This window comes from Odocoileus virginianus, chromosome 27 (assembly GCF_023699985.2).
Source record: "Odocoileus virginianus isolate 20LAN1187 ecotype Illinois chromosome 27, Ovbor_1.2, whole genome shotgun sequence".
NCBI lineage: Eukaryota > Metazoa > Chordata > Mammalia > Artiodactyla > Cervidae > Odocoileus > Odocoileus virginianus.
The window spans coordinates 4,980,493-5,007,070 of NC_069700.1; the positions used below are offsets into that span (position 1 = coordinate 4,980,493).

A 26,578-nucleotide genomic window follows, 5' to 3' on the forward strand; every position below is an offset into this window, starting at 1 on the left:
CAGTTTACATTCCCACCAACACTGCAGGATGTTCCCTTTTCTCCACACCCTCTCCAGCATTTGTTCTTTATAGACTTTTTGATAATGGCCGTTCTGAGTGGTGTGAAATGACACCTCCTTGTAGTTTTGATGTGCATTTCTGTAATAATTAGCAATGACGAACATGTTTCTGTGCACCTGTTGGCCATCTGTATGTCTTTGGGAAAGTGTCTATTTAGATTTCCAGTTTTATTTTATTTTTTTTAATATATTGAGGTGTATGAGTTGTTTGCATATAAAATATTTACTCTCCAATCCAGGACATTGTATGTCCCTTCATATAGTTCAAATTTTGGGGTGTTTTTTTTAAAGTGTCTTAAAGCATTTATTCAGTTTTTAATTTTAAACTAATACCCATTTTCTGTTGCATGATCTCATCTAGGATAGCATATTACATTCAGTTGCCATGTAGGGTCCTCTTGGCTGTGACCATCCCTTCGACTTTCCTTGCCTTTGGTGACGGAGTTTTGAGGAGTACTGATCAGGTGTTGTATAGAATGCGCTTCCATTGAGATTTGTCTCCTGGTTTTCTCATGAGTAGACTGAGATCTGGATTTTTTTAGGAGGAAGATCACAGAGGTGAAGTGTCGATTTCATCACATCAGATGGAGGTTACATATATGAACGTAGATACATTATTGTTGATGCTGACCTTGATCATCTGGCTGAGGTAGTGTTCCTCAGGCTTCTCCATGGTGAAGTTACTCCCTTTTCCCCCACTTTCCCATGTGGTACTCTGAAAGGAAGTCACTGCATGTTCCAGAGTGTGTACATAAAAATTACATGGAATTCGGCTGCATGGAAGGTGTCGCCTCATCCCTGTTGGGTGTCCATCTGGCCATCCACTCGTTCAGTGTGGGCTCAGGTATTTTCCAGTTTGGGTTGTAATCCAATACTTCTCCATTGATTTTCTTGTTCGGATTCTTGCGGTTTTGAACATGGGGAACTCTTTTAGTTGGCCCATGGCCCATTGATATAGCCAGTCAGTGTAGGCTTTTTTTGTTTTGCTTGCTTGTTTTTATAGAACTTCACTACCTCCTGGCACTGTAAGAGGCTCCAGGCTCATCTTGTATGTTTCACACCCCAACGCTAGAATTGGCCGTTTCTCCAAGGAGCCCTGGTTCTTTTATTGGACAGTGTATCAGAAACCACTACCTGCTGCTGGATAACGCTTGTTGCTCCTGGGATGTTATGTTATACTTTCACCTTAATTCCTTTTTACTCTTGAAAGTTATTATTCCTCTTTCTAGTTTCTTAAGCTGAATGCTCAAGTTCACCATGTCTTCAGTGGTTTTGTTTCTCTCAAAATGAAACAAGTGTATAGTTTTTTCTTTGCAATCTGTTTTGACTGACTTTTACAAGTTTTAATACAGAAGTCTGTCTTTCTCCATTTCTGAGGGTATTTATTTCAGATTTGATTTTCCCTTTTGACTTTGAAGTGTTTAGAACAATATTTTTGAATTTTCAAGGGATAATGTTTAAGTAATACTTTTTTATTCTACTATTACTATACTGCAAAAAGAAGTAGTTTACATATTTCTATATTTGAGATTTTCTTTGTAGCCTAATATAAGGTAAACTTTTTGTGCATGTTAAATGTTAGTATTTTGCCTTATTGGTTAAAAGTCTATATAGTATGTATGTTGGATACCCTTTGTTTGCTATGTTACTCATGTCTTATTTTTAAGGCCTTTGAATCTGTTTTCTAAGAAAAACCTCCCACTCTGTGTTTGTCAGTTTTTTCTGGTATTTATGATTAATCTTTGCTTCACATATTTATGTTGTCTTAACATTTAATTTAAAAAATTTTCAAACCTAGTGAAAAGTTTTGATCTCTGTTTCTCTATATATATATGAACATAGGTGTAGAAATATATATTAGCAAATCACATCCAACAATATATACAGGGAATTATGTAATATGATCAAGTGGGATTTATTCTAGGTATACAGAACTGTCTCAAGCATTTGAAAATCAATGTAATCCATTGTATCAACAGACTAAAGAACAAAAATCTCATGATCAGTGATCATTCTCAGTAGATGCAGAAAAAGCATTTGACAGAATCTAACACCCTTCATAATAAAAACTCTTGAAAATATAGGAACATCTTCAACTTAATCAAGAAAGTCTACAAAAAAAAAACCCTACAGTTAACATCTTGTTTAATAAGGCAAAACTGAATGTTTTCCTGCTAAGATCAGGATGAGGGCAAGGATGTTCACACTCACCACTTCTATTCAGCATTGTACTGGAAGTCCTAGCTAGTTCAATAAGACACAGAAAGGAAATTGAAAGTATGCTGTAGATTGAGAAGAAAGAATAAAACTATTTTTGTTTGCAGATGACATGATTGTCTATGTAGAAAATTTCAAATAAATTTTCCAAGGGGAAAATTCCTGGATTTAATTATTTAATGTTATAAGTGATTAAAACAGGTATTAGGGTACAATTTTAGTATAAAAAAGTCATTTGCTTCCTTGTAAATGAACAATGAGCAATTCAAATTTGAAATTAAAAATTATAGTAGAATTAAACAGGTATGAATCCAACAAATACGTATAAGATCTATGAGGAAAATGATAAAATCTAATGAAAGAAGTCAAAGAAGATGTAACTAAATAGAGCGACAGTTGTTGTACATGAACAGGAAGGCTGAAGAGTGTCAGGATGTCAGTTCTTCCTGACTTGACCCATATTGCTTGTTCATTGCAATCCCAATAAAAAAAAAAATCCCAGTTATGTTGTGGATATTGGCAAACTGATGCTAGAAGTCGATACGGAGCAGAGAGAGACCCCAGATAGCAAACATGATACTGAAGGACAGAAACAAAGTTGGTAGGCTGACATTATGTAACTGATACAAAAGTGCTGGAATCAAGACAGCTGGTGTTGGTGAGAATACACACATAGATCAGTGGAGCAGAACAGAACCCAGAAAAAGATGCACATGGATATGGTCAGCTGATCTTTGACGAAGTTCCAAAGGCAGTTTAATGGAGAAGAATCTTTTCAACAAATGATGCTGAAACAACTGAACATCAACGTGAAAAAGAATCTTATCAGAGACCAAATACCTTTCCAAAAAATGGATCTTAGCTAGGTCTAAATATAAAACTGCAAAATGTCTAGAATATAGGAAAAGAATTTCTGGTGACCATGGGTTTGGTGATGGCTTTTTAGATACAACACCAGAAGCATGATCCATGAAATTAAAAGCTGATAAGTTGGACTTCATTTAAATTAAAAACTGCTCCACAGAGAACATTGAGAGAATGGAAAGACAAGTTGCGGACTGGGAGGTAACATTTGCAAAAGATAACTGATAAAGGTCTTGTTCAAAACATACAAAGAACTGTTCAAATTCAGCAATAAGAAAACAATCTAATTTTTGAAGATACACAGACAAGCGTGTGAAAAGATGCTTCACATCCTATGTTATTAGGGAGTTGCAAATTAAAAATGAGATCCTACTGCACACTTAACGAGAGTACCAAAATCCAAAACACAACACCAAGTGCTGGTGAGGATGTGGAGCAACAGAAATTCTCATTCGCTGCTGGTGGGAATGCAAAAGGGTAGAGTCACTGTGGAAGACAGTTTTATTCTTACAAAATCAGACATGCTCCTACCATATGATCCAGCAGTGAATCAAGTGAAGTGAAAACTGACATCCACACAAAAACGTGTACATGAATGTTTATAGCAGCTTTGTTCATCATTGCCCAAACTCTGGAAGCAGGCAAATGTCCTTCAGCTGGTGAATGGATAAACCATGATACAAGGGGCATATAGACAAGGGAACACTATTCAGTGATAAACAGAAATGAGATACCAAGCCAGGAGAAGACAGCAAGGAGGTTTAAATGGATATTACAAAGCAAGAGAAGCCAGTCTGAAAAGGCTACATGGTACGTAATTCCAACTGCATGACATTGTGGAAAAAGAAAAACTGTGGAGATAATAAAAAGATCAGTGGTTGCCAGAGGTTTCCCGGGAGGAAGGAATGGGTGCAACAAGGGATTTCTGGGGAAGTGAAACTGTTTTGTAAGATACTCTACAACTTTGGTTGTTAAATGTCATTAGACATGTTGTCCAAACCCACAGAATGTACAGCACGAAAACCTGAACCCTGATGTAAACTGTGGGCTTTACTAACAGGGAATCAATGTTGGTTCGTCAGTTGTAGCAAATGTACCACACTAAGGCAAGATGCTCATGGTAGGGAGAACTGAGGAGGGGGAGAGGAAGGAGGATATGGAAACTCTACTTTCTGATTAAACGTTTCATAAACCCACAACTGGTTTAAAGAAAAAAAGTTGACATTAACAACAAAAACAGGCCTCAGAGTACGAGTACAAAGTTTAAAAATGTAAAGAAAACAGACTAGTTAACCATATCAATTTTAATATCTATTCACAATTTAAAAGTTTCCCAGCAACACAAAAGAATATTTTAGCTTCGAGACATTAAAACTACAAATATATATGTGCCATTATCACTAATATTAATATAAATTACTCTTTAGATTTTAACATTTTTCAACAAGGTGAGCTCAATCTTCTGTACAAAAATACCATATTCTTAATACAATGTGCCTTTATATAATGTCCACAAGATGATACCAGTTACATTTGTTATAAAGTCATAAAATGCATAATCTTATGCATTTTGATAAGCAGTTTGATAAGTTATCAGCAGTTTGATAACATTATTCTTTAAAAAGAATATCCAGTCTATAAAATGACAGGCTTAAATAGACCAGTCCTAAGTTCAAAATGTCGATTTTAAATAGCAATTTAAAAATAAAACTAAGAAAAACATGTCGTAAGTGAGATCATCGCTATAGCAACCGAATGCATTTGCTCTTCAGAGCAAGTGTGACGTTCAGAGCTGAGTCAGTGATGTGTCTGCAGCAGCAGCAGCAAGAACTTGCTTTGGAGGACAAGCTGGCGTACTGTGTGTCTGGTGGGAATGCGGCAACAATGCGTTTTGAAAGTGATGAACACGCTGGATGTGAAGATGACAGAACCTTGACTTGATCAAGCTGGAAGGCATCAAGCATTGGGTTTGATACGTCACCATTAAATCACAGCGGTTGTATTGGTCAAAATCAAACAGGAGACTCTTTCTTTGCTATAATCAGGTGATGTAATTTTGAAATCTTTGTTAAAGAAGTATTTCTAAGAAAGACACCCTGCTCTAGGTTGGAATTATCATTGCTTCCAAAATTGTCTCATTCCAAAAGAGGAAAATGATGAGGTACCATCTTTTATAAATTGCCACTGCCCAATGGTAGAGCAGAACCTCGGCCACACAGAACTGTAAGGGACAGCCCACAGCCATCTACGGAATTGCTGTAACAAAACAAACCTTTGAGGCCAAGCGACGTATTAGTTGGGGCAAATATAAAACACTCTAAACACTTAATTTCTGGAGGCATTTTTCTTTTTTAAAAAAAGCTTCTTAGAGTATTTAGTATCTACTAATTTATAGATCAAATACTTGATACTTTGGCAAATAAAGTTTATTCAATACTTTGTAAAGTCCTACCCGTATTATCAGCACTGTGGGCAATGATGCTAAGAAAATGCATTTCATTTCTAGGAAATAAAATAGATGAGTTTTGCTCTTCAGGGTACCCACTGTTATATATTTCTTTCAGAACACAGCAGAAATAGACATCTGTAGACGTTTCCCGGGGTCGGGGGACTTGGTGAGCTCGGCGGCGGGCGCCGTGGGGCTTCACACTGGATCCCTACCGGCGGCCCCCGTACTTGGCCGCCCAGTCTGTCCTCCCGTGCACGGAGGGCACCGGCTGTGCCCGGGCCACAGTGTTTAGACCCTTGGCTGCAGGACTGTAAGTAGGTCCTGAAAACTGCCCCCGACCAGCTTTGGTGCTCCAGGAATGTTCTGAAAGAAAGCACAATCAGAAATTAGAATTTTATTCAGATGACCATGCAAAATAAAGCAGGTCATTTCATGGGGGGAAATCTGAATTTAAAAGATTAATTTGTTATTCTCTGAAGTTTTTTTATATATATGCATATATAAACACCAAAAATTCTAGTGTAGAATTGTGCTGATGCCAATTAGCATTTTCAGCAGCTTCAGAGCCATAATTTTGGTTTATAGTTCTGACACCGCCGCTCTTCCATGTTTTGCTCACTGAAGCACCCATCGTATTTAGATAGGCAATACCATCTTGGGTGACCAAGAGCCGCTCCTTGGTTTCAGTTCAATGGACAATACCCACACGGTTGTTGATCAGTCGCTAAGTCATGTCTGACTCTTTGCAACCCCGTGAACGGCATCCCCAGGGAGCATGCCAGGCTCCCCGGTCCTTCACTATCGTCCCTGAGTTTGCTCAAATGTCCGTTGAGTCACTGATGCCAATCAACCATCTCATCCTCTGTTGCCCCCTTCTCCTGTTGCCTGCAGTCTTTCCCACAGTGTTAGTAACTATTTATATCACACTGTGGTTACATCTAAATGACACTTGAACACAGCTTCACTACAGAAAATGCATTCCCAATTGTCAGTCCTGTAAAGTCTGACTTCGTGGGGTCCCATTGTAGGTTCCTCTTTAAACCTGAAAATGTGGTTTTTAGAGTCAAGAAACTTAAATGTTTTATTGGGAAATTGATGGATGACAACAAACACCCTTTGAATGGTGAGCCATCTTCGGACCCCAAACCTTTCATTACGAGGCTCGTTTTATTCATACTTAGATTTGGTAGATGAAGACTTTGTGAAACATTTTACTATGTTAGACATTTGTTACCTGAACCATTTCTAAGCTCTGATTGCTTGAGTATCTCAAATGACAAAGCAGTAAAATCATTTTCTAGAGAACTTCTCAGTCCCTCCTCTGCCCCTCCTTGCTTCCAACTGGCAGCCAGGTGTCAAGCTGTTCTCACTTGATGGTCCATCTTTCTGTTTGGGATTTAAATACCTTTTGACACGATGTGGTCAGTATCACTCTTGGATTATAGGAGTCAATTCTGAAATGACTAACCATTCTGTACACTTTAATACTAGCTCTGCTCTATTTATTCGCATGCTTTTCCTGTTCTTTTCTTACATTTTTACTGTAGAATCGGGAGTGTAGGAGGAACTCATGGGGGCAGGTGGGTCCTGACGTGCTGCTAACCTTGGCTGACAGGGAACGAAGCCTTAAGTGAGGCACCATCCTGGTGACGGTCAGCTGGGGGATTGGTGGCTTGGTCGGGACAAGGAGGCCAGGAGCTCTTTCTTGGTTTTACCAGGTCATTTCATCCCACGCGTACTGGGTTTAAAGTTCTCAGAGGCAACACAAAGCTCCCTAACAAAGACAGGGACAGCGTCTAGAAGGGCCAGGTAAGTGCGCCATGTTTTCTAGAATCGCCCTTTGGTTATAACCCCCTGGGATACAGACCAGCATCAGTATGATAAATTAGCGGCCTCACATCTGAAGACGCCGGCTGAGCAGAATGGTACCACGGGCGGGCGGAGGAGAGGGCACTTGGGAGACGGCCCCCCGTAGCTCAGAGACGGGGAAAGGGAACCCACTCCTGAGTTACCAGTGGGTGAGAAGCGAGGGCCCGGGGAGTGACACCCAGAGCAGCTTTCTTTCCTCATCGTGACAGTCTAAGTCAAGTCCCGGTGCATTTGAAGGAGACTGTTCAGGCCAGTATTCGTAAAACCCTCTTTCAAAAGGGAATCATCTTGCCGGTGAGGCAGGAGTCCTTCCTGGGAAGTAACTGTTTTAGGGCTCCAGCCCCCCGGGGGTGACAAACCTGGTGCCCACCCTGCACCACCCCCCCCGAGCGGAGCTGAGAGCCTGCAGACGCTGGCTGTGCGTTCGTTTTAAAGCCGGCCTGTCTCCTCTCAGGGTCGTTTAGCCCCTTGCCGAAAACAAGGAGTTCCTTGTTGGCCAAAGGAAAAGGTGTTTGCCTCCAGTTAAGAAGGTGATCCATAACTTTTAGCAAGACAGAAAACCTCTGTGCGGTGGAGCTCACGACGGCGCCTTCTGCCGCAGAGGCGCTGGGAGAATTCAGTGAGTTAGCGCGCCTCGGGGCAGACAGTGTCTGAACCGGGTCCCTGTGGCCGTCAGAGCAGGGGACACGGAGGCACCAGGGGGATGAGAGACAGCCTGGCGAGGGAGGAGGCGGCTCATCTGACGTTTCTGCTCCAAACTCGAGGATGAGGACTAGAGCAGAGAGGGAGCCCGAGAGACGGGAAACAGGCAAATAAATACGGTAATGACCTGGTTTATTCTCTTGTGGGCAACTGTCACACCAGTGGGAGGGCTGGAAGACACATCTCTTACAGAACAGTGTTTTCCTAAGGATTTGCATTGACCACTTGAGAATGGTTAATATTTACTTCTTTTTTTAACCTTTCCTCCTAGCACGATCTGTAGGAAAATCTGATAAGCAGAGTAAATGGAAGAGATGAAAAGTTATGAGAGAGCATTTTACTTAAAAAATGAAACCAGGAATATGCATGCTAATCTGACAGAATAATTAATATATAAAGGCCTCCAATCTCTTATAAAATAATATATTCAAAAGTACTCACTTTTACTTTCTCAGGTACTCAGAATAACTTTAAGACATTATGATTTTCTGTCTTCATATTAAAAAGTGCTAGCAAGTCGTGGCTAATGACTCGTGATAATGCTGGCTTAAAATATTTCAGGCTTTATAAAAAGTATTGCTGGGTAAAATGTTTACTTATATATTTTGTTTCAGCAGAGAGACCCTGAAGCATTTCTTTTCACAGATAAGGTAACAGTACTGATTAAGCACTTCTACTGTGGTAAGACATAAAATGCGAGAGTCCAGTGCTTTTTACACTTTTAACTCCAAGAGTGTGAACTTTAAAGAGTGGTGACTCTAACTAGGATTTCTAATATAAGATCCTGGCTGGGAGAAGACTTTTGAAGTCAACTTTTAAATTAAACTGTAACTTGGTACCCTATCAAACCTGAAGTTATCTGCCTCAGTGTTTATTTTAGGTGCTTTAATCAGGCAGGATATCTATTTCAGATTGAAATAATTTAGACAACATCCATGGTCAAATCGGGTCAATCCCAGTCCAGAATCCTCACTTCAGTTTCAGTAGTGTCCCCCTGCACGTGGCTGCTGCACTCCACACCACCACAGAGGAGTGACCTAACTCCTCCTCGCGTCGGAGGGTGGGGAAGGAGACTTCACCGCCTACTGTATTGCAAGGCAAGTGCCGGTGAGAGTTCTGCGATTTATTTCTAAAGTCTTAAGACGGACCTGCAGAAGAGCCTCCCGTTACCTGACACGTGGCGGAGCCTCAGCATCTGTCACGGTTTTTTTTTGCTCAGTGCCCGGTACCAGGCAGGGAGCTCTGAGAGATTCACCCTCTCACGTCTCCTCGGGCAGCACAGCCCTCTCTCTGGACTTGGACGGACAGGCTCAGTCCCAACTCCGCCGCTTACGAGCCGAGTGACCCTCAGTGAGCTGCTCACAATGTCAGCTTCCTCATCTGTAAAAGGTCGACCTGATGAGGTCGTTGGGACAATTCAGTGGCAACATCCTTGTGTAAGTGGCTCCTGTCATTAGACTCATCAAACCACATCTTTGGAAGGAAAATGGGACATTTTGCCAAAAGCTATTAGAACTGTACTTAATAGATGAGACTAATTTAAAGGTCTTCACTCAGGAAAAGTGACTACAGCCTTTGGAAGTGCCATTCTCATCAGAATTCTCAAAAACTGTGATCTGAAGTTGTTCTTACCTGAAGCTGTCGCACCAAGAGGTGCGAAGTGTATCCTCTGGCCAGCTGACCCCACTTCTTTTTTGAGAAAGGAAGGAATATATCCTGCCTGATTGTAAGGAGCATAACTTCCAAGATTTCCTAGTGACGTATCATAAAGTTTCAGAGTCAAAAGGTGAATACTTTTAAAGCACCGGAGAGTAACTTTGATTACAACCACTACTAACGCTAAATTCTACTTGGAGGGCACCTTCTATATTTCATGCAAGGCACTATGAGCTTAGAGGCACTCACTCCCATTCAGTCCGCATAGCAACCCCCTTAGAGGCATGTTACCCACACCTGACCTGGCTAAGTTCTCACAGTAAGTGACTGAGATCGAACGTGAACCCAAAAGGTCCCCTGAGGTTTGTGTGACTCCAGTTCGTGACCTGAGAATGGGTTTCCTTCCGGGAAGCCCCCATCCCTCTGGGCACTTCATTATCTCATAAAATCACCCTGGCGAGTGCACCTGTTCTCATGGGGTTGTTGTACGGACTGAGCGAGGTGGATCCGAAGCGCTTAGCACAGGATCTGCTGTCCAACATGTGTCAGCTGTTATCACCCTCCACCACCATCAGTGAAAATACTCTTTCAGTTATTTTCAGCAGATTTGCTTGATTTCTATAAATTGTCACAATTTCAGAAGACAAGTGTAGAGCTTTTTTGAGAGCAAATTACTCTTAGAATCCCAACGACTGAAGAAAGAGGCCGCTCACGGTGTGGACGCTCCTGTCTCTCCTAGTCCTGATCTGACCCCTGGAAGCAGGTGCCTTCGGCCATCACAGGGGCCTCTTACGACCATGTTTGGGATAGATGTGGAGAGGCACATTGGACAGGAGATTCGAAGGACACGCTGTACTCATCTACCGAGCCCAGAAATTACCTTGTGGGTCCTCTAATTTTTCAGGGAAGCTTTCATTGCATGATAGCTTTTCAATGGGTTTGATTATGCTTTCTTCTAAAGAGAAGACAGAAAGAAAGAATGAACAAGAAGGAGAACGTTACAGGAAAAGCAGAGGAAGAAATGGATTCCATGATTAGTGATGAGATCCAGAAAGAAACCTTAAAAGGAGAATATGTTTCCTGTGCAATCACAGCTTTCATTTTCTGTCGATCATCTATTCCCCTGAGGCTCAAAGCTGTGGGGCTGTTGTTTGTATTCAACCATTTGGTTCGGTGAATACTGTTTTTAAGTAACTGAGAGAAAAAGAAGCCAAGTGCAGTGCCGCAGCGTGGGACACCTCGGCACTGTTGGGTGGGCCGAGTCTTCGCAGCGTGGAGAGTTTGTGAGGTGTCCAGAGTGTGTGGTGTCGCTCAGAACCCCTCAGTGGCCAGAGCAGTGACCCTCACCCTCTTGATCCAATACCACCTACATCTCCTTTTTAAAAAAGAACTCACTTTCAGCTGCTATCTAAAATGTTTCATCATAAGTCTTAGCAGTGCCAAAGGATGTACCTTCTGGCATAGTGTGATTATAGACATTTAAAAATAAAATATTACATCTCTCTCTTAAATACAACCAATGGAATCTAAATACCATAGTGATCTTAGCCTCACCAATACTGACTTAAGAAATTCGTGACCACAGTCCTTTGTGACAGGTAGAAATTTCACATGAATCTCTTTTCTTTCTAAAATTTTATTTTTATTCATGTTAACTCATTTTATCCAAACATAATATTAGATTTAAAAGCCTTTAACCCGTCAAAAATATGTATAGATTAAAACCTTTAAAAAGGGTCTCATAACCAACCATAAGTATATTAAAATACTTTTTTTCTGTTTTAGTTAGAATGATTCATTGTATATAATTAATCAAAAAGATGAATATTATAAAACTTTATTATTAAAAATGAAAGGTTGGATTTTTAAAAAAATTCATCTCTTAATGAGAAAGATGGACCCGTTTGCAAGTGGTTCATATATCCATAAATAAATATAGCATGCTAGTCGTGTCTGACTCTCTGAGGTCCCATGGACTGTAGCCTGCCAGGCTCCTCTGGCCATGGGATTTCCCAGGCAAGAATACTGGACTGGGTTGTCATGCTCTCCTCCAGGGGATCTTCCCAACCCATGGACTGAATCCCCATCTTCTGCATTGCAGATGAATTCTTTACCACTGAGCCACCAGGGAAGCCCAAATAAATATTATTTATTGCTAAAATCAGAATTCAGCTTCGATTTTTTTTTTTAAGATGGGAAGCAATGAGAAATCTCTAGAAATCTCATAAATGTTGGAGTACAATGGAATTAATACAATATTGTATTAGTTTTAAGAATGATTTTTAATTATTCAGCTGTAACTCAGGTTCTCCTTCAATTTTCTTACAAGTTAAGAACTGGAAACCACTTGACTTAAAAAGAATCTGTCCCCCAATCATCAGAGGAACTCACTTTCTCAACACTGACACCAAAACATCAAACTGGCCCTCTGACTGGCACCCCAGATATTTTCACACTTGAGTGGTGGGTGTGAGAGGGGAACACATTGTAGTGAGTGGTGACAAGTCTTTTCTTTTGTAAAACAGGAGAAAAGAGACCCCTGCTCAGGCAGATCCATTTTAGGAAAGAACCCACAGAGAAGTTAAGGTCTAGCAAGTGATTTCCTGAAAACTCTCCTGCTGAGGACCAGCTGGAAGCCCTCCTGTGCCCCCCAAAGGCATTTTGGTTGGCAGAAGGCAGCCACAGTACATTTTAAAGTAAAGATCTGCAGAAGGAGAACAACGTAAATTCATACTTTGGATGCAATCTTGCTTTACCTGCGTTATTCCTTCTGAAAGCAAGCTCTGCCCCCAAGGGTCCCAGGGACTTAGGAAACAACTGGCTGTTCCAGACATATGGGTTCATATCCTTCCCACTGGCAATCAGGGACACGTCCTTGGGGTTTACACCTTAGAAGGACAAAACAGTCATTTCAGAGGTTACAGTGTGATCATAAACTTGAAGAAAAAAATATACATTCAAACTAAGACTAGAAACAACTTGGGGGAATGGAAATAAATTTTGGCTGTAAGATAGCAAATACTTACTATGTGGACCCTGACACCTTCCTAACCCTCAACACAATCACCTGAAATCCTCACAGTGTCTTTTAGAAATATAAGTTTGGTTTTTTTTTTTCATGCAAATAATAATAAACATTGGACATTTCCTGCTAAATGTTTTGTAAAAACTGAGATGGCACAAAAATCTTCCAAAAGACATTTCCATGTCACTCACTCATTTTGAGTGTGCACTCTGTGCCAGACCCTTGCGGAACACTTGGTTGGTTTCAAGCTGGGTAAACATGCTGGATTCAGCTGGAAAAACAGACATGTGGCCAAGAACCCAGGGGAACTGAGAAGTTGGGAAGTACACATAAAGATTCATCTGGGAAGCTTATTTGCATGTCAGATACAGTAAAATCTCAACAGTTTATTTATGATTTTCCAAAATCTGGGAAAGGTGGAATCAGCCTTCGTTACCCAGTGGTCAGAGGGTGTTGGCTTAACATGTGTTAAAGAGACTTGGACACTTCCTGAACTTGCTGTCTTTTCACTGATAAGGAAATCGGGTTCAGTTTAGGAGACACCGGAGTCGTCACACTGTCTAAGCCTCTGGGTCATACGCGTAGGTTCCCAACTATTAATGCAGTGAGTCAGAAACTCTCCCCAGGGGATACGGGCTCTGGCTTTTCACAGACTGAGCTCCTTGACAAGGTTTCACGTTTATGAGACATGTAATATCCCTTGTTTGAAAGCCAGAAGCAAGCCTGGTGGTTTCTGAATTGAACCTCAAGGTTACTCATCATCAGTTCTCTAAGGAAACACTCCATCAGGCAAATCATTTCCCTTTATTGTAGGATGTAGCTCCTTATGGAGTTTGGTTTCTGATGAAATTCCTACAAATAGAGCTACAATAAGCAATCACCAAACAATAAAGAAGATGCAGCAAGTAGCAATGACTCAGGTTAAAAACATCTTTAGATATTTACCCACAGAGTAGGTATAAGGTCAGGGGGAAAAACTACAAATCTCTCTAGGTGAACATTTTTTATAGTTCAACAAAGAATGGGCCCTGAATAGTTAAGTTATTTTAATACAATTAGCCTTGCGATACTCCGAGTTCTTAAAAGTACATACATACTATTGAAGGTAACTGCTTCAATTCTTTGTCTTTTTAAAGATTTCCGTTTTCTTGGAAATAGGCAAAATGTAGAATTTTAAAACATGTATTAGTTTACAGGCTTTTCTAGACCACCTTCTTAAACTAAACACTCTTAAAGAGAAGCAGAAATCACTCTATCATCCCTCCCCTCAAAGGAAGTTAAAAAGTCAGTTAGCAAACATTTACTGAGCACCTACTGCATGCCAGGCAGTGTGTGGGCATTGGAGAAAACGTGGTGAACAGAACAGACCCGCCTCTGCCCTGTGGCCCTTACAATCTACTCTGATTAAAAAGGAGACATCAACAGCTGTAGAGAAGCCAGTTATTAGCAGTGTGGGGATTATTTAAGAATCTGGTGCCGAGGGGGCAAAAAACAGAAGCAACTAAGCCGGTCTCTTTTAAAAGGTAATTTAAAGCTGAAATGTGAATCATGCTGGGGACCGGGTAGTGGGTAGGGAGGTGCGTTTCTGGAAGGGAAAGACCTTGGGGCCAATCCCAAGGATGGCGGGGGTAGGGGGAACATGACATGGCCTGAGTGGGCGGCAGATCCCAGAATTCTGTCCTGCTAAGAAAGTGTGAGTACAGTTGGGAGGGGCACACACAGAAATGACACAGGACGCTGGGTTCACCGGGTGGAAGGAAGGACCGTATGTGATAACGAGACTCGAGAAGGTCCACTCGAGCCGGGTTTCAAAAGTGCCAGAACCAGGAGTGAGACCAGAGGGCATCGCGGAGATGGTGAGCATGTCCTCCGTACACTATTTGCAACAACTACCATGTGATCATGAAGTTCCTGAGGCTTACAGGGGGAGCTGATGACTGCAGTCCCACTGCAGTAACAAAACAGAACCTCAGAGTCGTGCTCCAGTACACGGCCAGTCAGCAGCAGCTCAGTAACTGTGACTCTTGCATCTCTCTCCCTGAAGGCCTGTGTCACAGATCTGCCAATCCTTGCAGTATGATGTCATGCTGCCCTGAAATTATATGGCACATTTTGGGAGCTCCCATGATCCTGAAGGTTGATGTTTCATAAGACCTTAATACTTAGCTTTACAGTTAAAAAAAAAAAAAAAGGCAGGGGCCCAAAGGCAATATTCTTTGTTATTCCTGAAGATATTCAATGAATAACTATGGCCAGAAATAAATGTCAAAGATCACTTCTTTGTGTATCTGTTCTCTGCTGGCTCACGGTAGGTGCTCAATAAATGTTTGTCCAAGTGACTGAGCTGAGCTCATTCTAGTTTCAATTCTCATCCAGCTCTAGAGGGGCTGTCTTTGAGACAGAATATGTCAGGACAGGGTACAGAAAGGCTCAGGTTTAGATTGCAAACAATTCATTCTAATTTTGAGTGTTTCTCAGGCTTCAATTTACAGCCATGCTTCTGACCCAGAGTAAGCAGAATTGGTTAGAGCTTCCTGGGTAAAAAGGAAACAATCAGACAGGTCTCAGATACCCTGAAATAACTTGAAAACTACATTAGGAAACAAGCAGAACTGGGAAAAGGGCGTTTGGGATCCATTCATCTTCTGCCCTGCTGGCTCAGACACTAAAGAGTCTGCCTGCAATGCAGGAGACCCAGGCTCAGTCCCGGGTTCGGGAGGATGCCCTGGAGAAGGGAATGGCAACCCGCTCCAGTATCCTTGCCTGGAGAATCCCATGGACAGAGGAGCCTTTGTCGCAAAGAGCCACTAACACTATCCTCGGCCGAAAATTTTACAATCGCCTTTCCCACCACGAGAGGGCGCACTTCTGTAGGTAACATAATCACTGATTTTATTTCGGTGAGGTGGATTCAGCTTAAAAAAAAACAACAACAAACGGGGAAATGTCCCCCAGGAATCTGTGTTCTGAAAACCTTATTACACTCCTGCTCTTGCAGTCAGAACAGAACCTCCGCATGGTTTCAACACCAAAACTGACAAGCTGACTGATGCCTTTGCACCTTTCCAAAGCGCAGCCTCTCTTACGGTCATAATTCCCACCCCTCCCGCCGTGGTCCTGAGGACGTCAGTCCCAGAACAAGTCATCGCCCTCTCTACCCAGATACGGGCAGCGGCCCCGCGACCAGTCCCCCCGACCCCTTTTGAGCCCCTAAGCTGGTCTACCTAGCAGTTAGATGATCTTTTTAAAGCACACAGCAGATTACTTAGTGAACAGCATATAAATTCCATCTCTTATATATATATATATATATATATATATATATATATATATATATATATATAAACTAGTAATGGGAGTGCAGAACTGTCTGAATCAAGTTCTGCTTTTACTGAAGGCACACTTTGGTGGGGAGGGTGGTGTTCTCCGGAGCACTCTCGTCATCTTGATTTGCGGCTCCCAGGCGTTTCATGAGCCCATTTCGCAGGGGCAGAAAGTCCAGAACAGTGCCTGGTGACAGGCTGGGCCAGCGGAGGGCTGCGACGGCGGGTCACGGGCGCCCTTGCGTCAAAGACTCAGGGACGCCGGAGCACGACCCGCTATAGCGTGCTTTCGTCACCAGGAAACACTTTGTGGTCTCTACTTACCCGGAAGGTATCTTGACTGTTTCAAATAGTACTGTTTGGCCGTGGAAGCAGTTGACAGTTCCGAATCCGATTTCAGGGTCGCAGCAGCAGGGAAGCTCTTGTTTTCCCTCGGTGAGTAGCTGGAGCCCGCGGGCACCGACTCTGGAAGCCTCGAAAGTCAACATGAAGGGATGTCACCGGGTGAAGAAGAGCAAGGTGACGCCGCGAGGCGCTCCCCACCCTCTGCACACCTCTTCAGACCCGCCAGCGGTTTCCATCGGCGTCCTTTGGCCGATAAGACACCCTTGAGTGTCAACTCCGGCTGAGCGGAGACGCGGCAGCGGACAGAAATCCTTCCCGATCCCGGACAGCGTGCAGCACAGATTTTAGACCTAAGCGGCAACCGCCCTGTGGACAGTGTGTTTCCGTTTTTTTTTTTTTTTTTTTTTTTTTTTTGTCTACACCTGTGGCAGCTGTGGGTTCAAGATGTTGTGTTTAAAGGGGAGAGACTCTCAGCCGTGTCCACCCGTCTACTCCGGGAGTGCGGCCCCACGAGGGGTGTTTGTTGGGACACGCTTCGGGCTGGGCTAAGGAGGGCTGCGTTAGGAAGAAGGGCTAGGAGAGATCCCAGACAAAACTTCTGCGAGCCTAATGCCCTGCAGGGAAATAACGCGTTTGCGGAGACGTGCCAGGTCCCAGGAGGAGGGACCCACGCGGCCCGCCGCGCCCGCCTCCCCAGCCCCGGTTCGGCGCCGGAACGCAGGCCTCCGGTGAGCCGGCCTGGCTCTGTCCAGCGCGGAGGGCATTTCTCCGAGCAGCAGCCGTCGCTGCCAGAGGAGGCATTTGTGATTTTGGCTTTTTCGCTGCCTGTTGCTCTGCACGTGGCCCCTCACCACCACCTTCTCCCCGCTCCTCTGCGGAGGCCTGGGCCACACTGGCTGTTCTTGTCACCTATCTGACCCCAGGCCTCCGTGGTCACCCCGGGAGGAGTAGGGTGGAGTAGGGTCACCCCCTACTCACCCACTCGACCCCCTGAGAGATGGACACTCAGGTGACTGGCCCTCTACGAACCACTGGCCACAGCTTTGGGGTGGCCCTGGACACAGGGAGACCCTTCATGAGAAACAGCCCTACTGGAAGGAGGGGACACATGTATTCGTATTGATGTCGGGCAGAAACCATCACGATATTGTAATTATCTTCCAATTAAAAATTTAAAAAGAGACTGCTAGACATGTTGAACTTTCAGTAAGAGTCCAGAAAACGAGCAAAAATTCAGAGCAGCAAGCAAACGATCCACTCTGAACACCACCGGCAGAGGAAACCGTGACTGCAGACTGTGCTTCGCTTTTTGCAAAGAGGCGTGTGGGCTTCGAAAGGCAGTAACGGTGGATCGTAATGCAACGGGGGCACACGCAACACTGAACGTGATAACCTCTCACCGCACACCCTCAGTCAGTGATCCTGAGAATCCTTCCCGTGCGGAGTCAGGGGTCTAAACTTCCCCAGCGGGAAGCGCAGAGATCTGGGTTTGAGAGAAGAAGGCACCACCAAGCCACTTCTTACCTTTTACCAGCTACACTCATTTGCGCTTAGTGAGTAGAGTTAAGTTGACGCGGGCTGAAAATATAGGTTCCCGAGAAAAACGCGAGACCTCCCTTACCGAAACGGAGACTCCTTTCTCCTTGCTTCCTTGGACAAGCCCATGCTTGGCTTCTTGGAATGGGAGGCTCCAAAGTCGCCGTCCTCCAGGTCTGCCCAGCCGTCTCCAGCCTTGAACACAGCCTGGCCCCAGCGCCTCCGGGCGCCTTTGTGGCCCAGGGCGCCGCACGGCTTCTGTGGTGGGAAAGCGGCATCGCTGTCTTTAATCGGGGGCCGAGGGCCTACTGTGTGCAGGCTGGCACACTCGGTGCTGACTGTCCCCGGCCTCAGGGAGCTTTGCGCAGAGTTAAGGAGACACACAGGTGCAGTGTTCTAAGATGCTGACAGAGACAGCCCAGGTTAAAAGTGTGATAGGATGCTGAGAGGTCTCTGGGATCCTGGCTTGGGGGAGGCTTGAGTACTTAGGATCAGAGCTGAGTCTTCGTTGATGTGCAATCTAGAAAACTGCCCTGGGTGGCTTTTTGGGCAAATGACCTAACTTTTCAAAGCCTTCTTTTCCTTCCCCTTAAATGGCAGTGGGGGTGGGGGTGGGGGGGGCAGATACAGTGTTTATATCTAACTTCAGTGTTTTTGGATTTGATAGTAAAATGTATTCAAAGTTTTTAGCACGGGTCCTTGTACACATGGGCTTCCCTGGTGGCTCAGCTGGTAAAAAATCCGCCTGCAATGCGGGAGACCTGGGTTCGATCCCTGGGGTGGGAAGATCCCCTGGAAAAGGGAATGGCTACCCACTCCAGCATTCTCGCCTGGAGAATTCCATAGACTGTATAGTCCATGGGGTCACAAAGAGTTGGACACGACTGAGTGACTTTCACTTTCTTGCACGTAAGTGTGACCATGTTAGGTATGCTGGGTGTTGTTGCTGTTGTTATTCTACAGCTTGGAAGAGGAAATGGATAAAGTATGTCTTTTTAATAAAGAAGTGTCAGTGGGTGTTCCAGGGAGAAAAGGTAGACGGAGCTGACTGGAGTGGATGTGTTGTGCTGGTTGGAGGACAAGGCTGTAAAGACAGACGGGTGCTCTGTGATGAAAGGCCTTCCATGAATCCCTAAGACGTGGCAGCTGTCCTCTGGGCCGTGGAGAACGGTGGATGTTTTTGAGCTAAAAAAGTGATGTAAGAAAGGCAGCATTTGGGAAAGGTCAGCCTCCTTAGAGAGGAGGCCTTTGCAGTTAGAGCGGCATGCAGTGACAAGGACAGTGGACTCATTGTGGTTGGAATGCTTGAGAAAGCACACGCTTCTGTTAACAAGGAATAAAGGGTCTGGACTCAGTGTCTCTCTGAACAGAGGTCAAGGTGAGTGTGGCAGACACTGCTGGCTGCCCCTCAGTGGCCACCCTCCTCTGTCTCCTTACTAGGATTCTCTTCTGGGCAGCAGTCTGCCCATGGAAAATATCTTAAAAAAATGCCAGCCTCGCTCGCAGCTCTGTGGAGCCAGGGGCCACGATCTAGCCAGTGAGATGCAGTGCGCATCTGTTGGGAGGGGCTTCCAGGAGGACCAGAGTCAGGCTCTGCCGGTGGCGTGTGCCTGTCTGTTTCTCTCTTCCCCCGGGGACAGCGGGCGCCACCCCGGGGAGCAGCAGCCGTCCGTGGGACCGGGAGCCTCCCGCGGAGCGTGGTGGCGGGGAAGGGAGACAGGGCAGGCGGGTGCCCTTTACAAGGGGCACCAGCCCTGGCCGGCCCACCACCCGCCTTCTTGCCATCAGAGAAAAACAGCCCTCCTGGTTTAAGCCACAAGGGGGCAGGTTCTGTCTTAAGTCACCGGGTGTGATCCTACGGGACACAGAGAAGGGAAGGCAGGCAAGACTTCACAGTGTGCGCCCGGCTGTCTCAGAGGGGTGGCTCCGTTAGCAAGGAATGAGGAAGAAGACCTAGGCTGGGGCAGACAATGAGGCGGTTTTATTCAGATTAACGTGGGTGTTCTGGGGCTCACGTAAACTGAGAAATCCCCAAGGTGACTGAAAATTGGGAATTTGGAAGCAAGGTCAGCAAATTCAGCTGCATTTGAAGCAAGAAGATGCTTAAAGAGTGGATATGCCATTGCTCGAAGCTGATGGTGCCATAGTGACGGGTGATGAACAAAAGGTGGTGTTTGAGAGAGAATGACCTCCAGACTGAGGAGAAGAAGGAGATCCAAAGCCTCAGGCGGGCAGAGTTAATCAGTTATCCTTGCCTGAGTCTGAGACTGAACTGTATGTTAGGTGCTGCTGAACACCGCCAGTAACATCTAGTCGTCTTATGTCTGAGAAGACTGGAAAAGGGAAAGTGTTAATAACGTCTGTAACGTAGCAGGTGGATTTTTACGAACTCTACATTAGTAAGTTTGGTACCAGCTGAGGGCAGAGACTCTAAGGGCAGTTAGTAAAGAGAGCGCGCACTAGAGGAGGAAGGCGGTGAATGGTACAGGTCACTTTGGGAATGCACACGGGGGCTGCATCGTGCAAGGCACTGAGTAGCTATGAATGCGAACTTCCTTTCTTCCCCTCCTGGTATGAGTCCCATTCTATGTGCCTTTCAAGGGGGAAAAAAAAAAACCAGATAATCCTTGATGGCACGAGCGAACACAGCATTCCAGAACTTCGGTGGTGGTTCACCCAGTTTACATTTCCTACCTGCTATCCGCCGCTAGTTCTGGGGAAGGGGAATGCAGGATGGGAAGGGGACGCGGCGGGAGTCAGCCATCAGCGAGTGGAGGGAACTGGGAGTGTGTTTCTCCTGGAGAAAGCGGCAGGTAAGGGAAGGGTGACTTTTCAGTATCTGAAGGCTGCCTTTCTGGAAGAGTGATTCACTTTTAAAGCTACAGAAACCAAGGACTTCCCTGGTAGCCCCATGGTTAAAAATCTGCCTTCAAATGCAGGGGCTGTGGGCTTGATCCCTGGTCTGGGAACTATGATTCCACATGTCTCCCAGATGAACCAAAATATAAAACAGAAACAATATTGTAACAAATTCAATAAAGACTAAAAAATGACCCACATCAAAAAAAATTTTTTCTTTTGGAAACCAGATTTTAGTTCCCTGTGAGGAAGAACTTTCTAGTAGTCAGAATTGTCCCAAAGATAACGTGGACTCCTTAGGACCCTGGGGGTGGTTCCAAATCGGTGGACGTTTATTTATTTATTCATTCAACAGATAGTTGTTGAGAATTTACCATGTGTCAGACAGCTTCCCTGGTGGCTCAGACGGTAAAGCATCTGCCTGCAACGCAGGAGACTCGGGTTTGGTCCCTGGGTCAGGAAAAGCCCCTGGCGAAGGGGATGGCTACCCACTCCAGCATCCTTGCCTGGACAATCCCATGGACAGAGGAGCCTGGCGGGCTACAGTCTATGGGGTCGCAAAGAGTTGGACAGGACTGAGCGACTCACACTTTTGCTTTTAGACACTGTTCTGGATTCTGGGTCTGTTCTGATAAACGAAACAGACAAACATCTTTTACATCTTCCCGGACACTGAGAGAATGCCTAGAAAGGAAATCCTAGTGGAACCAAACCTCTAAATATCACATCTAAAGTGTCATACTGGGCTACTTACGGTGGGCATGCTTTTGACGATACTTGGAAAGAGGGTTGGCGGCCTTTTCTGCTGACTGTGCTGCTTGGGTGCTGGCTGGACACCCACGTTCTGCGGCGGCTGGATAGACCGCAGTGGCTGGTGGCTGTTCTTCAGCTGGGGCGGTCCAGCAGCCTGGTCGTTTATGTCCGGCAGAGGCTGAGGTTCTGGGTCCACTGCAGATGGCTTTGGTTCGAGTGGTTGCACAAGCTTATTTAAAGGCTGTTTCGATTCCAGATGATGTGAGGAAGGGCCTAATACTTGACCAACTTGAAAATATGGGTGTTTCAAAGCCTGTAGCAGCATGGCAAAAACAAAAGAAAAATGGTTTCTCCTAAATTTATTGCATATACACTATCGTCTGGCATTGGGCTAGGCATGTATCACTCGTCTGGGTAAGTTTCAAAGATTCACAGAGCATCCACTTTTTCCCTTATGTGATGACTTTAAAAAGACACCTGGGGGGGCCTTCCCTGGTGGTCCAGTGACTAAGACTCTGCGTTCCCAATACAGGGGGCCTGGGTTAGATCCCCTGTCAGGGAACTAGATCCCACATGCCACAACTAAAGATCCTGTGTGCCAAAACTAAGACCCAGCAAAGTCAAATAAATAAATAAACATCTTAAAAAAAAAAAAAGATACCCAGGAAAAATAATTTGAGAACTAAATTTCATTTAAAAAATGAAAAAGTACACGTTAGTAGGAGACTATAAGACTCACATTCAGTAATTTTCACATCCAGTCAAAGCAAATGTTCTTTTAAAGACTTTGTATGAAAACAAAATCTAGCCTTCTACATAGTTTGTTTTAAATGAAAAACTCTAACATCATTTAAAATTCAGGGTTGTTCTAACTATAACTCCATATTGACTAGCAATACAAAAAATTCTAAGAAGACTGAAAACATATACATGTTAAAGTCTATTTTAACAATATACCAGCATAGAGAAGATTATTTAGGGGATAGAATATAAAAATACTAGTTAAAACAAGAAAAAAAAGAAAGAAAATACTAGTAAAAATGGTCACTATTTGATTGGATCAGTCATCAAACTGCTGCTATTACGTGGAAGTTGGGTGGGGGGACCTGAAGACTGGGTGACACAGTCTTGACCAGGGGTTCTCTCCTGGGGAGACTTTGCCCTTTAGGAGATATTTTTTACTGTTACAACTCGGGGGATGGGAAGTACTCCTGGTGTCTAGGCATGCTGCAGGAATGGTGCTAAATATCGTACAGTGAACAGGACAGCCCGCCCCCCACCCATCCCCTCAACAAAGAATTATTGGGCCAAAAATGTCAGGAACACCGAGGAGTACTTTGGCCACCTGATGCAAAGAGCCGACACTGGAAAAGACCCTGATGCTGGGAAAGATTGAAGGCAGGAGGAGAAGGGGACGACAGGGGACCAGATGGTTGGACGGCATCACCATGAGTTTAAGCAAGCTGCGGGAGATGGGGAAGGACAGGGGAAGGACATGGGGTCACAAAGAGTCGAACATGACTGAGTGACTTAACACACCACCAAGGTTGATGACAATTAGTCTGGACGCTGTCTGAAGGTTTCTCTGCAGCTCAGCTGTGCAGATAGATCTTTGTCAGTATTACATGTCTGGATGCGGAGGGAAGTTCCCAGTTCTATTGTTTTGTGTGTGTGTGTGTTGGTGGAGGGTGGCTCCCTAAGATAACAAGTCCCATTCTCCTGCACTTCCTGCCCTAAGCCAGTCCCCACCCGCCACGTGGAGGCAGAGCCGTGACCCCCGGTGAACATCTTAGGTGGGCAGGGGCAGAGTTTGAAGGAACAGAGGCAGCATCTAGAACTTAACCATGTCTCCCTGCTTCCACTGAAAAGCCCAACACCGAAATAGTGAACAAGAAGAGGTTAAGAGCAGGGAGGTATGTTTTGGCAGAAGTGGGGGGAAGTTTTACTCTGAGTTTTCCCCTTAGAAACTTTGCTGTGTCCCCTACCACACCCGATGCAAGGGTTAATTACACGGACACTGCTTGGTGGACCTCGACCACCGTAGGCGATTTAAATACACCAGTACCTGGCAGCCAGGAGGCAAATTCTGAATTAAGTAGTCCCATTAATTAACATGTCAGTATTCCTCAGGCAATGATGTACATTTTGGAGCTAGAACATTTATAGGAGCGTGTTTTGCAATTTCAAGGCTTCATCTGTAACTTTTCCCCTTTAAGATACCAGCTACCATCCTTAAAGAAACAGGGGATCTTTAAAAAAGAATAACATTTTTTCCTGTTTGTTGAGGGAATACTGATTGCATAGAATAAGGAATGTATAGAAAGTTTTCAAGAAAAAATTAAAATTATCTCTAAAGCCAACACCAAAGAGAAAATTACTGCTCACATTTTGATGTTTTTCTTTTCAGTATTTCTTTTTAGTCTTTCATTTACATTATCTTTCATATACATACATATGGTGTGGCAAAAAAAATAAGTAACTTGTATTTGTTATAAAAAATGTCAAGTGATAGTAATTACAACAGTGAAGGCACTGGCATAAGATACAGTTGCAGAAGCTGTGAGTCTGTCTAAAGTAAATACACATATATTTATAAAAAATTAGAAAAGTCTCGTATTACCACTCAAAATATATTAAACTATGAGAATTTAAAATAGAAAATGACCCTATTAAAGTATTTTGTGACTGTGCCTTTTGCTATTTACCTTACTTAACATTATCTCACTTCAACCAATTATTGACTATACAACAATGCACAAATTATGCAATGTCTGAGTTCCTCAGTTTATTTATTTTTAAGCAGTGAAAATTACGTGTACCTAATAGAGTTTTTGTGAGGACTGCCAGAAATTTTACATAAAGCCCCTGCTCAATAAAAGTTATTGTCATTAATTAATATCAGTATTACTGTTAAGGACATGAGTCCCAGGGTGGCTCAGATGGCAAAGTATCTGCCTGCAAAGCCAGAGGCCCAGGCCCGATCCCTGTGTTGGGAAGATCCCCTGGCGAAGGGAATGGCAACCCACTCCAGTATTCTGGCCGGGTGAACCCCACGGACAGAAGGGCCTGGTGGGCTACAGTCCATGGGGGTCACAAAGAGTCGGACACAACTGAGTGACTAAACATACATATGCCAGTATCTTCACCGTTGTAATTACTATCACTTAACAGATTATGATTTTCTTGTAATAAATACAATTTATTTTTCTGGCCACACCGTGAAGCATGTAGGACTCTCAGTTCCCCAACCAGGGATGGAACCCGTACCCCTTCCAGTGGTGGAAGCATGGAATCTTAACCACTGGACTGCCAGGAAGTCCCGTTAGAGATTACTTTAATATTTGATAGGGCAAGCCGTCTACCCCACCACCATCCCCCAACTTACTTATTCTCGTTCAAGCCTGTCTTGGTTATTCTTTCCTATCTGTTCTTCCAGTTGATTTTAGAAAATATTTTCCCAAATTAAATGTTTTAAAAGCCAAACTATTATTTCATTTATTTCAACACTTAATGAATAGTTAAATAACAATAAGAACACCATGAAGCCCATCATGACTTTTTAATTTAAGCCATTTGCAGATAAAATTGTACTGTTTTTAAGACCATGAGACAAAATTCCTCCAAAGGTATCAAAGGTTTAAGTCACAAAGAAGCCAAGCGTGGGTGTCACAGGCTGCCCTCTTGTTGGGGGAGAGAGAGATGAGACTCCCTTCCCGCGGAGGGACGACCGGGCTGTGCAGGGAACAGGAGTCCTCTAACCCGCAGGAGAGCAGTGCAAATTCTACGAGGCTGTCTTAACTGAAGAGGCGCTCTTTTACCACTCATGACAAGTTGCTTCCTAATTAGCTTGTCCATGCCTGAATTTTTATCATTAGAGATTGACTCCTTTCAGCCTCAACCTCCGTAGGGTTCCTCATTTGAACCACAAAACACAGAAAATCACTGGAGTGGCTATTTTTTGCAATTTTTCCAAGAATCTTACACGCCTAGAAGTTAATTCATTAGGTACACTGGGTGCCTTAAGTTTTAGGGCTTACTTCTCTTGGTAAAACTCTGGTCAAAAATAGACTTGTCTTTGCAAAGGAAGATAACCCCCAATATAGTAAAACCTCAAATTAAAAGAAGAACAAAGAAGCTATACCAAGGAGGTTTGTCTTACCTGGCTTGCTGTTGGTCGTTTCTTTGGGTCCCAGTTCAACATTTCAGTCATAAGCTGAATAGCTTCGTTACTGGCATTGGGAATAAGAGTTTTTAGGTTTATAGGAACACATTGGGGAAAACGGAAATTCATAGAGGATGCAAGCTGGTACCCTTCTGGCCAGTCACTCTGTTGAAGGAATATATAAGTGGGGGAGAGAGAGCAATAAGAAAATGTTTTTAGTGATCAGTTTAAAACATAGTAATAATATAAAAATCACTCGTGTATGATGTGTTGACTCATAAATAAATGTGAAAATGAAATCCAATGACATACCTAGTTCAGTGCTACAAACAGTATAGACAGAACATTGAATTAAGAGTTAGGGGAAAAAATGAGAAAGCACTCTTATAAATTTCAAAATGTTAATGATGATGGTACCCAGGTGAATCTGAACAACTAAGGACAAGTGATTTACAAAGAGAATAACTATTACAAAGATCCTCATTATATGTTAATGCATTGCGTCCAATGTCAAAAACTGCACAGAGTTGGGAAATGACAGTTTTGTTAAAGTTTTAACAGCTGCGTTAACTTGTCTAATGTTAACTATGAGGCACAGACTCAAGTAAGGCCTAATTATACATATTTAAACTTATTAAATAAGTATAACTCAGAAAGTGAAGTCTAGCTGAGTGCAGTAGTTAACTGAAAAGTCCTCATTTCAAGAAATTAAATATCTGTGGCAGAAGTATATAAAAGTAAACAAAGAAAGGTTAAGA

General features: G+C 43.7%; 1 protein-coding gene across 7 annotated transcripts in view; it reads right to left on the reverse strand.

Annotated features, from left to right (window-relative positions):
- Positions 1–4,430: 4,430 nt before the first annotated feature.
- Positions 4,431–26,578, reverse strand: part of MAK (male germ cell associated kinase) — a 48,442-nt gene continuing 26,294 nt past the window's right edge. For 2 of the 7 annotated variants that reach the window (XM_020891076.2, XM_070457021.1), the window contains exons 8-16: positions 25,818–25,985; positions 21,660–21,971; positions 18,132–18,304; positions 16,490–16,638; positions 12,574–12,705; positions 10,698–10,772; positions 9,794–9,913; positions 9,332–9,556; positions 8,397–8,450 (exon numbers count right to left, since the gene is read on the reverse strand). In XM_020891076.2, coding sequence (XP_020746735.2) covers positions 9,360–9,556; positions 9,794–9,913; positions 10,698–10,772; positions 12,574–12,705; positions 16,490–16,638; positions 18,132–18,304; positions 21,660–21,971; positions 25,818–25,985 — 1,326 coding nt within the window. In that variant the 3' untranslated portion in view covers positions 8,397–8,450; positions 9,332–9,359. Of the gene's footprint in view, positions 5,954–8,396; positions 8,451–9,331; positions 9,557–9,793; positions 9,914–10,697; positions 10,773–12,573; positions 12,706–16,489; positions 16,639–18,131; positions 18,305–21,659; positions 21,972–25,817; positions 25,986–26,578 lie in introns of those variants that run through there. The other 5 variants (XM_070457020.1, XM_070457022.1, XM_070457023.1 and 2 more) reach the window with 5 other exon arrangements.